General features: G+C 35.5%; 1 protein-coding gene across 1 annotated transcript; it reads right to left on the bottom strand.

Annotated features, from left to right (window-relative positions):
- Positions 1-3,722: 3,722 nt before the first annotated feature.
- LOC141489950 (complement component 1 Q subcomponent-binding protein, mitochondrial-like) lies at positions 3,723-4,654 on the bottom strand. Its single transcript, XM_074190280.1, is given in 2 exon segments — positions 3,723-4,290; positions 4,292-4,654. Coding segments are annotated over 2 exon segments (810 nt in total). The 3' UTR covers positions 3,723-3,843.
- Positions 4,655-13,812: the final 9,158 nt, after the last annotated feature.

Here is a 13,812-nt window from a genome sequence, read left to right as displayed (position 1 = left end):
GCCAGGAGCTTAATGAAAAAAAAGTGCAAAAGAAGATGGCTTAGCCCTACCCATTCTAAAATTATATTATAAAGCATCAGTCATCAAAACTGTTTGGTATTGGCTAAGAAATAGAGTGGTGAACCAGTGGAATAGACTAGGTGTAAAAGCAGGAGATGATTATAGTAAGCTGCTGTTTGATAAACCCAAAGAGTCTGGCCATTGGGATAAAAACTCCCTCTTTGATAAAAATTGCTGGGAAAATTGGAAGTTAGTATGGAAGAAACTTAGATTAGACCAACACCTCACACCCTTTACCAAGATAAAATCCAAATGGTTACAGGACATAGACATAAAAAAACAATACTATAAGCAAATTAGAAGATCAAGGACTAGTCTACCTGTCAGATTTATGGAAAGGGGAGCAGTTTATGGCTAAGGAAGAGTTGGAGAACATCACCAAAATCCAATTAGATGATTTCGATTACATTAAATTAAAAAGTTTTTGCACAGATAAAACCAACGTAACCAAGATCAAAAGAAATGTAGTAAATTGGGAAACAATCTTTACAACTAATGATTCTGACAAAGGACTCATTTCTAAAATATACAGAGAACTGAGTCATATTTTTAAAACAAAAAGCCACTCCCCAATTGACAAATGGTCAAAGGATATGCAAAGGCAATTTACAGATGAGGAGATCAAAGTAATCTGTAGCCATATGAAAAAAATGTTCTAAATCATTAATTATTAGAGAAATGCAAATTAAAGCTTCTCTGAGGTACCACCTCACACCTCTCAGATTGGCCAGTATGACCAGGAAAGATAATGATCATTGTTGGAAGGGATGTGGGAAATCTGGGACACTATTACACTGTTGGTGGAGCTGTGAACTCATCCAACCCTTCTGGAGAGCTATTTGGAACTATGCCCAAAGGGCAACAAAAATGTGCATACCCTTTGACCCAGCAATACCACTACTGGGTCTATACCCTGAAGAGATGAGGAAAAAGGGTAAAAACATTACTTGTACAAAAATATTTATAGCAGCCCTGTTTGTGGTGGCAAAGAATTGGAAATCCAGTAAATGTCCTTCAATTGGGGAATGGCTTAGCAAACTGTGGTATATGTATGTCATGGAACACTATTGTTCTATTAGACACCAGGAAGGACGGGATTTCAGGGAAACCTGGAGGGATTTGCATGAACTGATGCTGAGTGAGATGAGCAGAACCAGAAAAACACTGTACACCCTAACAGCAACATGGGAGTGATGTTCAACCTTGAAGGACTTGCTCATTCCATCAGGGCAACAATCGGGTACAATTTTGGGCTGTCTGCAAAGGAGAGTACCATCTGTATCCAGATAAGGAGCTATGGAGTTTTAACAAAGTGCAAGGACTATTCCCTTTAATTTAGAAAAACCCTTGATCTTGTTACCTCTTAGACTTCTCTTCTCTTTAAAGATATGATTTCTCTCTCATCACACCCAATTTGGATCAAAGTACAACATGGAAACAAAGTAAAGACTGACAGAGTGCTCTCTGTGGGGGGGGAGGGGGGAGGGAAGCAAGATTGGGGGAAAATGTAAAACTCAAATAATATCTTTAATAAAAATAAATTTAAATGATAAAAAAGAAACACTATTAAAAGGATCGAGAAGTGGAAAAGTGTCTCTATGAGAATAGTTTTAAAATCCTCTGAAGTCTATTATCTATGTTTCTTTGAATGAGTCATTTTACACATTTAAATCCTATCCTGTGCACAAGGTTAATGCAAAGGCTAAGAGATGAAGAGAAGTATTTAAAATCATGAAAGATACTAAAATTAGCATTTGTTTCAAATCAAAGAATGAATTTGAAGAGAGACATAGCTATAGAGAGAGACAGACATAAAAAAGGACAAGGGGAAAGAGATAGACACAGACAGAAACAGGGATAGAATTTCTTAATCATTTATAAGTTCTAAACCCCAATTAGCATAAAACATTTTAAGTTAAAGATATGACACATGTTGCAAAACTATATAGTTAAATTGGACAATTTGATTTTGTTCCAATTGAGAAATATTGATGATAAGCTTTGAGAGAGCAATCTAACTAGGTTAAATTGTAAGAAAAGAGGATCATAGATTTAGGAATAGAAAAGTGATCTTTATACCTGAAAAACTCAGGTCCAGAGAGATCAAGTGACTTACTCAGTCATAGAGGTAACAAATGGCAGAACTGGGATTCCAACCAAGGTTCCCTTATTCTAAATCTACTTTCTTACCATACTGTGCTATTTCTCTAAAGCAGATGGCAGGAAGTTAATGAGGAAATGATTGTGGCAAATGTGGATGATTCTTTCTAGGAGCTTAGAAGTGAAAGGGAAGAGGAAAGGTGGAGTCAAGGAAGTTTTTTGGTTTCTTTCTTAGAATGACAGTAGATCTAGGTATACCGGAAAACAAACAAATAAGTCACCGGAATGGTAAAGGAGTCAATAGATGTGGAAAGACTGAAGATGAAATGTGGAAAACATGATCAATTCTTACAAGGGAAGAAAGCTTCCAGGGAAAATGGGAGAGGATATGATCAAGGCACAAGTAGAAAAGGTTAAGTATGGGTGAAAATATAGAGGAATTTTGAGAAGTAGATTAGAGGGTTTAAAAGAAATTAATTGTCCCAACAGAGTAGCAGTTGGATTCATCTGCTAAGGTTTTAGGATGATCAGATGTTACCTGAGGAAGAGGAGAGAGATGTGATGGGGTGCTTGGGGAAAGAAGGAAGTTCTGATGCCAAAACAATTAGCTAAAAATGTAAGTAATTCACCCAAAATATATTTTAGTCATTTGGAATCGACTACTTTAATTATGGGGATTCAGGCAAAACAGTTTGTGTTGCTAGCATAAGGAAAACCGTAGATTCCATTATGCTGCATTATTCTTTCATTTAATAAACACATTGATTCTGTGTGGAAGACCCTGATCTAGGTATTAAAAGAGATACGAAGGATGAATAATATAGTGACCTGGTCTTCAAGGAGTTTACAAATTTTCCCCAAACTCTCTTTCCTTCTGTGAATTATTTCTCATTTATCCATAGATATCTTGTTTTGAATATATTTGTTTGCATGTTGTCTCTCCCATTAGATTATAAGCTCCTTGAGGGTAGGGACTGTCTATTGCCTCTTTTGTACTTGGCTCATAGTAGGCACTTAATAAATTTTTATTGAATTGATTTTAATTGAAATATATTGTTAGACCTCTAAAACACTACTTTTCATTATATCGAAAATCTTTGATGAAGACATTTCTTACAGGATAAAGTTTTTTTTTTATTTTGTTTATGTTGAAGAAGTGGTGAGCATCCCTGCCTGAAGTGAACTCTCTCTCCTTTGAATACAAATAGCATTTTGTGCCTACTCCAGTCAACACATATTTTCATAAAAAGTATAATCACAACATCATATGTTTCAATTTTAAACAAATGTAACTGAAGTTATACTAATGAATGTGTATCTTCTTCTTCAAAGCAATAATCTGTAATATATTTATGCTATACAAATATTGCACTTCTGTTCCATGATATAGCAAGGAAAACAGAAGATTGTGAGTCAAAATACCTGGGTTCTAATCCTTATTCTATCACTATCTGGGTCATTCTGGATACTTGATAGCAAAGTTAATAAATAATTTTTTTAAGGGTCCAAGCAGTTTTTTATTTTCATCATTCTGTGGTGGTGTACAAAAAACACTAGGAGAGCAAGTAAATAAAAGTGGGTTAAGAACATAATTGATATTTAGGTCTGCCAGTATTTTAGCTGACTTTCCCATGATAGCTTCTAGATGTTCTAGGTCCACATGGTCTTTCTGCCTCAGCCTCCCTACTGACACTTGACAAAGCTTTTCAGATCTTCCAGGAAGTTGATGTATTCCTGGTGTTCAAGGGCTGTGCTGAGCTCAATGAGTTCATCTGCAAATGTGTTGTCCACCCCTCGGTCAGCCAGGAAGTCTATCAGGTGGTCATACAGGGCACAGTCCAAGGAATCTGTGTTCAATGTGTAGTTGGTATCCTTCCAGTCAGATTCACTGGTGGGTTGAAAACTCACTTCCCGAATGGAGAAAAAGTCACTCTCATCCTCTTCTTCCTGTCCAACCTCATCCTCTGGATAGTGGCAGTCCAAGACAAGGGCCTTCTTGGTACTGTCCTTCACAACTTCCACCACAAACTTTGGGGTTGACGTAAGTTCAGGCTCTTGCTGTTCTTGGGCTTTCTGTCCCTCTGGTGGCTCATCATCAAAGGTTGGCGGGATACTGTTGTTAATATTGAAATGTGACGGTGATCCTCTCCCCAGCTAATCTCCGGATTAGCTTGGCTTCTGTTCCTTGTACATCCAGTTCCCACTCTCCGGACATTTTGGGGAGAGATTTGTGTTTCTGGATTTTCCTCTCCTCTTTAATTTCATCTGTCAGAAATTCAGCAAAGGCCTTGTCTCCCTCGGTGTGGAGGCCCCCGCATGTGCACGAACAGAGCCCAGGCGCGGACGCGCGGGGCCCGGCCCGCCGGTCCACCTCCAGGAGGCCTCCGAAGGCGCGCGTGGCGGCGGCCAGCGCGGGCCGCAGCGGCGGGAGGGCGGCGGGGCGCAGGGCCCGGGCCGCGGGGCGCGGCAGCAGCGGCAGCAGCAGCGGGGCCATGACCGACACACGCGCGGGGGGCGGGGGGCCGTTAATAAATAATTTTAAGGTTAAAAAGTACTTCCCTCAAGCAATCCTATGAGAGAGTAGATACAATTATTCCCATTTTAGGCATGGAAAAATGGAGTCTCAGAGAAGTAAAATATCTACGGTTCCACAATTAGCAAGTGGAAAAACAAGACCATAAGCACAAATTTCCTGACTCCAAGTCCAATCATACCACCTCTCTCATATTATCCACTCCAAAATTTAGTAATCTCAGCTTTATAATGAGTAGGGGGTTGGATTAAGAGTACTGAAGTCCCTTGCAGTTCTAAACTGAAATGATGATTTGTTAGGATATTGCCACTTCTCAGAACAACTTCCAGATTCTTCCTTTAGAATTACCATCAAAGCCTTCAATGCATAAGTGGGAGAAATAGCTTCATATTATCTTTTGGTATTCTTTCTCCTGATTTTCAGATTTTTTTTCACCTTCTCTGCTGAAATGTAGGCATATAGAATCTAAAAGACTACTTTTAAAGAATAGGGCTCACCACCTCCACAAAGACTGGAAGTACAAGGTTTAGACACAGGCTAGATCCTAGGACTAACCAGCCATGGAACTTTGACTTGATCTGGTCAGTTCATATCCTGACCCTTTCCCCTTCTACCCCACCCCTATAATTCCTATATTGATGTTGAACTCAGTTCTACCCAGCCTATCATAGATCAGAACATCCAGGTTCAAGAGATTCACCAGTCTCAACCTCTCTCTGATAGTTGGAGAGCATAGATATGGATCACTTCACCTAACTTGTTGGATGTGTTGAATACTGTCCTGTTACAGAGGAAAAGATCTGAGAAACTTAATAGGTTTCAGGACAGTAATAACATATTAAAAAGATGGTAGAAAGGAATAGCTTAATTAAAAAATATGAATGGTGGGATTTCAGACAAAGTGATGATGAGACAGTGTGGGATTTTTTAGGGGGGAGCAGGACCATGATATCAGCACTCTTCAGTAGGCAAAACTCCACTCAGCCCTGGCTTGAAACTGGCCAGACATTTCAATACCAATGATCTAAGAAGTCTTTTCAGATAGCATCTGCATGATCATTTTTGACAATATTGGTCATTTTTAATTATATGGCAATCTTAAATTCATTAACCATGAACACAAGTAAGTATTGTACCTGAGATTATTTTTCCTTACAAATTCCTCTAAATATTTACCCTATAATAAGGGCGGTTGTCTACACAAGGAAAAGATAAATATTTTATTCTGAAAGAAAATTTTAGAGAATGCCCATGAAGTAGCTTTGTGCTACCCTCTAAAATGCCAGGGGAAACTTGATCATGCTTTATTGGGTATAAACTCTTTGAAAAAAATTCTCTTAATATGATCACGAAAAGCCCCATGAGGGATTTGAATTCAGGAATGGGAAACAAGAACAGATTAGTTCTCTGAGAAAAATAAGTGGGAGAATGGGAGAATATTTCAATGGCCCATATCTGTGTGTATGTGTTTTTAAGTACTTAAGTCTTTTATCACTTTGAAGTGTTTACAGTTTAGTAAGGAATAGTTGGGGTGGGGCATGTCATCTGGAAAAATCTAAATTCTTCACCAGTGCTTTATAAGAACATGATGAATAACAATTAAAAGAAATGATGAAGTGTCCTTGATAACTAAAGAAATTAGCATTTAATTGTTGGTTTATTGTACCTTGAGAAAGTCACTGCATTTTTAAATACAAAATAATTTTATCCTCTCGAGTTTTAATTTATATATATTACATTATATATTAAATTCAGTATTAAGACCATATTCCATAACTAAACAATAACCCCTAAGCCTCCCTAGAGTGTGCCCATGTCCAGACCAAATACTAAACCAAAGTGGTCAGTACAGTTGGCCATAGAATTTCTTAAGAATCAATATGGATCATTGCATAATTAATACAGCTGGGAGCAGTCCACAATGATCCTATCATATGGCCCCAGTAAATCATACTGTCTTGTTTGGCTAGGCACCAGTCAACCTAAACTCCAACTTAAAAGTATGTTCCGTGCCAAGTTCTCAAAACCAGACATAAAAAGTATACCTTTGTTAGAAAAGCATAGCTTCTATATTTGCTTTATCAGAAAAGGTGTTGAATTGTGACTGTGAAGTTGTATTCTAAGGAATTATACTTTAGAACCAGAATGATGCTTAGAGATTATCTACATAAAGCCCCTCATTTGACAGATAAGGAAAATGGGAAGTCACTTGCTAAAAGTCATCCAGTTAGGAAGCTGAATCAAAGATTTAACTGATCCTCTTTTAACTTGAGCTATTGGAATTTTGCAAGGACAAATATTGGGGCATTTTAAAATCCCTATAATTTTAAAGTATATGTAGAGACTCAGTGTCAGCATAGTGCCTTATAACCAGAGCTCCATGTTGTGGTTTCTCAACAATTGTTTTTAATTGAATTGAATGAATAAATGAATGTGTGCCAGTCACTCACAATAACGGGGCTGGTGGAGAAAGTGAAGAAAATAAAATATCAGGAAGTCCCAAAAGAGCAGTAAGAAAGCAATTATGTCCTAACACCAAGTTAGTGATATCAACTGTAGAAACAATTCACCTAGAAAATCATCTGCAGGTAGGTCCTTCTGCTGCTTAATTTTGGCAATAACAATGTTGCAAGTTACCAGTGTGCTTTTTGCTATTTACCTTATTTTGATATATCAAGTAGACATTGTTTTTCTTAAGATATATTTTTTGCCACTGGTGAGAGAGCTACAGTGGAAAGGAACAGAATTCTGTTCCCAGAAATTCTAGGAACCAAAGGCAAATTTCTTAAACCTTCAGTTAATTTATCTATAAAATACAGGGATTGAATTAGATTGTCTTTAAGGTCCTCTATAATTCTACCATTCTATGTTTTGGTTTTTTACTGGCTTGTCCTGAAGTGTATAACTTGGGGGAAAGAATCGATAAAAAGGAATTGGTCTAGCATAAGATGTACTCTTTTAATTTTTTGCCACTTTATGTCTTAGTGATATATTTTATTTTTACTTTATATACATATACAGATTAACTCCTCTCTGAGAGCTCTCTTATAACAAAGAAAAACAGTTAAATAAAACTTGTAATGCAGTGACCTTATCTGAAAGTACATGAAAGCATGAAATATTTCAGATCTGCAGGACCCTTTCACCTTCTAATTTTTAAATTAACAGAAATGTTAATGTATTAGTTCTAATACATTAAACGTCTTATACTCAGCAGTATACTGGAAAGCATATGTACTACATAGTTAGAAACAAAAAAGGTCTCAGTTCAAGTCTAAGACTTCAGAACTGTGTGTCCTTGGAGAAGTTTGGTGTTTGGTCATCTTTCAGTTGTTCCCAACTCTTCAAAACCCTATTTGGGGGCAGCAAGGTGGTGCAGTAGATAGCACATCAGCCTTGAAGTCAGGAGTACCTTGAGTTCAAATCCAGTCTCAGACACTTAATAATTACCTAGCTGTATGGCCTTGGGCAAGGAACTTAACCTGATTGCCTTGCAAAAAAACCTTAAAAAACCCTATTTAGGGTTTTCTTAGCAAAAATACTGGAGTGGTTTGCTGTTTCCTACTCCAATTCATTTTACAAATAAAGAAACTGAGGAAAAACAAGGTTTAGAGATTTGTCCTGGATCACACAACTAGTAAATATATGAAGTTAGAATTGAACTTTGTTCTTTCTGACTCCGGTCCACTACTCTATAGATTGCAACATCTCATCTGTGAAATTAGGTTAATATTACTTTCCTTATTGGGTTGTGATAAGGAAAGTACTGATAGCCTTAAAACACTTTATGAACGTGTTCTACTTTTATGCAATCTAAGGCTGTGTCTCGAAACTCATCTAGGTATGAAAGGAAAATATTGGCGAAATTTCATCAATCGTTTATTTTCAAAATACCTAGTTGATGGTATAAAGCTTTTTGGGGGTACAAAACAGCATCACCAATTTTTTAAATTCAAATTTTTTTCCAGGAGGGAATTAAGAGAAGCCTAGAAGGATTTGCATGAACTGATGCTGAGCAAGATAAGCAGAACCAGAAGAACATTGTACACTCTAACAGCAATATGGGGATGATGATCAAACTTGTAGATTGCTCATTTCATCAGTGCAGTCAAGGACAATTTTAGAGTATCTGCAATGGAGAATACCATCTGTATCCAAAAACTGAATTGTGGAGTTTAAACAAAGACCAAAGACTATTACCTTTAATTTTTTTCAAAAAAAAGGTATCATGTAATTTTTCTATATCTTATATTCTATTTTTTCTTTAAGGATATGATTTCTCTCTCAACACATTCAATTTTGATCAATGTATAGCATGGAAACAGTGTAAAGACTATCAGACTGCCTTCTGTGGAGGGTGGGGGAGGAAGGAAGCAAGATTGGGCGAAAAATTGTAAAATTCAAAAGACAATAAAGGTTTAAAAAAATAAAAAAATCAATTTCTTTAAAATATTGCCTATAGAAATATAGTCTAAAAAATAAAATTGAAGATTTTCAGTATTTTGAAGTTGTATCAGTCACAGCATCACATAAAATCCCAAGAAAGAGAAGGCTGATATATATATCTTGACATGAATGGGCCTGAGGTGATAAACTATGAGATGAATATTTTTTAAATTACAATGGAATAGAAGCAGCTAGGTGGCAGTGACAATAGAGTGACAAGCCCTGTCAGGAAAATATGAGTTCAAATCCAGCCTCAGTTATTTATTAGTAACTGGCAAGTCACTTAACCTGTTTGCCTCAATTTATTCATTTGTAAAATGAGCTGGAGGAGGAAACAGCAAACCGTGCCAATATCTTTGCCAAGAAAATCTAAATGGAGTAATGAAGAGTTAGACAAGACTGAACTACTGAACAACACAATTGAATATTTGACTCAAATACAAATTTACATGGGTCATTGATCATTTTAAATGAAAACAAACTGGACCTCATCATGTAACCGTATCGAGTTTAAAAGTATATATGTATTCTCTAACCTCTTTTCTTAGCATAACATTTTTATCTCATTTTTTCCCTGTTTTCTATTCTGATTGTCAGTGCTGTTACCTCCTCAAAATACCTTATATTTACTTATCTAAAAAACCTATAAATCATCCAATAAAATATAAACTTCTTGAGAGCAGATATTGTTTTGCCTTTGGTTTTGTATCCCCAGTGCCTAAAACAGAAACTTTTATTTTTTAGGTACTTAATAAATGTTTGTTAATAATAGCATTTACAGAGTACTCTAAGGTTTGCAGAATACTTAATAAAATATTGTCATTTTTATCCTCATAGCCTAGGGAGGTAGGTACAAAAAATAAACCTCTTCTACAAAAAATAAAATTGAGGCAGAAAGATGCTTAAAAAGAGCTTTAGGGAGAATTTGAAGTCAGGACATCCTTACTTTAGGTTCAGTGCTCTGCTCTCTACACCAACTTGTTGTTTATGTTAAATTGAATTATCTCCCCAATTGATAAATGGTCAAAGGATACAAATAGACAGTTTTTAAGGTGAAGAAATTAAAGCTATATATATAATCATATGAAAAACTTCTCCAAATTATTATTGATTAGAGAAATGTAAATTAAAACATCAATGAGGTATCACCTCACACCTATCAGATTGACCAAGATGATAAAAAGGGAAATGATTAATGTTGGAAAGGTTTGGGAGTATTGGGATACTGAGGTATTGCTGGAGGAGCTGTGAATGGATCCAATCATATTGGAGAGCAATATGGAACTATGTCCAAAGAGTAATAAAACTGTTCATACCCATTGACCCAGCAATTCCAATTCCAATTCCATTCCAATTCCAACTCCATTCCTAGGTCTATATCCAGAAGAAATCACAAAAAAAATGGGAAAAGTCCCACATATTGCAAAATATTCATAACAACTCTTTCTGTAGTGGCAAAGAATTGGAAAATGAGGGGACACCCATCAATTGGGGAATGGCTAAAGAAGTTATAGTACATGAATACTACGGAATATTATTGTTCTATAAGAAACCATAAATGATTGGACTCTACAGAAGCGTCAAATGACTTACAGGATCTGATGCTTGAGCAAAGAGAACAGAACCAAGAGAGCAATGTACATATTAACAACAACATTATGAAATGATCAACCTTGATGGAAGCAGCTCCTCTCAGGAGTTCAGAGAGCTAGGACAACTGTTTTAGACCAGCTATGGGCAATGATATCCCAATCCAGAGGAAGAAAAACAAAATAAAAAAAGACCCTTCAGAATCTGATGAACAGTTTTTAAAAATTATCTCTTATGTATCTCTCTCCCTTAATCCTAATTCCCCATGCTGAAAAAGACTAATCTTGTAAACATGTTTATCAAAAATATGTATGTACAATGCTAACCTGACTGCTTGCTGCTGAGGGGAGAGGGGTAGATAGGGAGGCTGGAGGGAAATTATGTAACTCTATATATGTGCATATGGATAGAAAAGAAAAAATAAATAAATAAATGGAATTAGCTATAATTTTGTATGAAAGACATAACAGATAAAGCCAATCTAGAAGTCAAGAAAACCTGACTTTTTTTTATTTTTGAGACAATATCTGCTGTACAAGCCTGCCCAAGTCGCTATTACTAGATCCAGCACCTTTAAAAATAAAAGTTGAAAACAGTTTCTATCAGCTTTAGTTAAGTGAATTTCTTCACTGGGAGTTCCCTGCACCATTATATCTGTGCCAAAAAAAATATGTATTGCATATTTATGTATGTGTTATAAGTCTATTTATGTGATAACACCATGAGGATAAAGAACATAGCTTACTTAGCATTTTAACTTCCCTAACAACTCTACATAGTGTTGAATTAGGACTTTTTTTTAAATCCCTAACATATTTACTCTGATTTTTCCCTTCTAGTTAAGAAGAGTGTGAAGAAGCAATGAATTCCTCATAGTCCCCATTTATAGCAAGTTTCAGCTAATTACTCATCTGAAGTATGAGGCAGTTTAGGGTTGGCTTTATGCAAAATCATTCCTGACTTGTTCAGCACTTCTCAGTATTTCTGATTTTCTCAAGAGTGTAAAGGTTGATAATTTGTCTTTGAATTCTCAACATATCCTCAAAGTTAAATTAATTAAAATTATCTTTAATTTATTAAATATCCTATATTTCTAAATTTTGCCTTATTGTATTTTTTTTCCACAGGACCATAGATTTAGAGCTGGAAGGGACTATAGGTGCCATTGAGCCCACCACCATTATTTTAGAAGTAAGGAAACAATAATACCAGAGTGAAGTGTCTTGCTAAGATCACACAACTTGCATCTGAGATGGTATTGGAACCCAGGCCTTCCTTAGGTCAAATCCAGTACTCTTGCCCTCTCTGAGGGAGGATTCAAACTCAGGTCTTCCTAAAACTGAGTTTATCCCCTTTTCCATCTATATGCCCCTAGAAATGATCTACCATGTATTCTGAATCACAGATAGAGGTATATTATTTGCATAATAAATTTCATGTTGTCATACATTTTGCATGTATTTGTAAACCAGTTCCCCTTTTTATAGATGAGGAAGCTTTAAATGAGTTTTTGAGGCCACACAGATAACAGCAAAGCTAAAATTAGAGGGCTAATCTCATTCTAAACATAGTACTCAAAATGTTTAACTTTTATACATTTTATCTTCTTGTGCCCTGGAATAATGCAAATGAACTAACCCAAATAATATAAAATTTTAACAAGTCAAATGGTGAGTTGTTATTATTCAGTAATTTTTTAATGATATCTTACTCTTTGTGATCCCATTTGTTATTTTCTTGGCAAAGATACTGGAGTGATTTTCCCTACAGATGAGAAAACTGAGACAAACAGGGTTAAGTGACTTGCCCAAGATCACACAACTAGTAAATAAATGGCTGAAGCTGAATTTCAACTTAGGAAGATGATTCATCCTGATTCCAAGTCCAATGTTCTATTCACTGTGTCACCTAGATGCTCCCAAAAGGTGATTAAGTATCAATACCTTTAATTAATCCTTTTCACTTTGTTCCCTAAACATGAAATAGAAATAAATCTTCCCTCTCCCATTTCTAATGTTTTCTGGAATCAAACACAAGACATAATAACAAATAAATTTCAAAGTTAACATGTGGGCTTACACATTATGTTTCTTTTTAAATCACTTCAGATTTTAATTTTGTTTATTCACCTCCTAGAGAGAATAATTAATTTGTATTAGAAATTTGACTTTATTTCCAGAGAAAAAGGAACTATTAGATTAAATCATACATAATCTATATCTATTTAATTAAGTAATATATAAAGAAGGATAAAAATGTTATATATTATTATTGTTTCATTTCAGTTCCTAGTGAGAGCTACCATAAATAGCTACATAACAAAGCAAATAGGATCGAATTTGAAGTTACTTATAAAGATATAAGTATGAATCCTGCCTCAAATACTTTAGTTGTGTGACCCATTGACCCAAAAATCACTTACTCTTTCTCAGCCTCAGTTTCTTCATCTGTAAAATGGAGATAATAACAGATATGATGATCAAATGAGATAATATCTGGAAAACACTTTGCATATGTTAGTTATGATAATGAAAATCATTATTATTATTATTATCCATCATGATAAACTATGGAATTGAATAGATGGAAGCTACTGGAATTGTAGAATAGAATTGCATTCACCTCCAGAGGACATGTTTGAAAATTTCACATAAATTATAGCAATCCCTTGATAAGACAGTTCTAGAATCTCAAACTCTCCCAAACCTTTGAAAATCCCTACCCAGTCCTTGTATTCAAAATAGCTATTTCTAATATCATAGTTTTAAAAGACACAAACAATAGCAATGAAAAAATAAACATATCCAAGGATCCTGACTGATATCTTGCAAAGAACACAAAAGCCGAGGGGACAAAAAGTCAGAAGGATGAGGTAGGGGGGTGAATAAGGGAAGAAAAACTTCCATGAGCAAGTGGACTTGCTAATAAAACAGCTGATATTTATTGCTATCTTATGATATATGTTGTTAACAAGTCATTGAAAAGTTGACATAGTCTGCTTAATCATCAAAAATCTTTTCTTTCTTCAAATTTTTTTAAATTTTCCAATGACAAAGAATATGTTGTTCTTAATGTCTGTTTGT

Source organism: Macrotis lagotis, chromosome 5 (genome assembly GCF_037893015.1).
Source record: "Macrotis lagotis isolate mMagLag1 chromosome 5, bilby.v1.9.chrom.fasta, whole genome shotgun sequence".
Classification (NCBI taxonomy): domain Eukaryota; kingdom Metazoa; phylum Chordata; class Mammalia; order Peramelemorphia; family Peramelidae; genus Macrotis; species Macrotis lagotis.
This window is presented reverse-complemented; position numbering and strand designations above follow the sequence as displayed.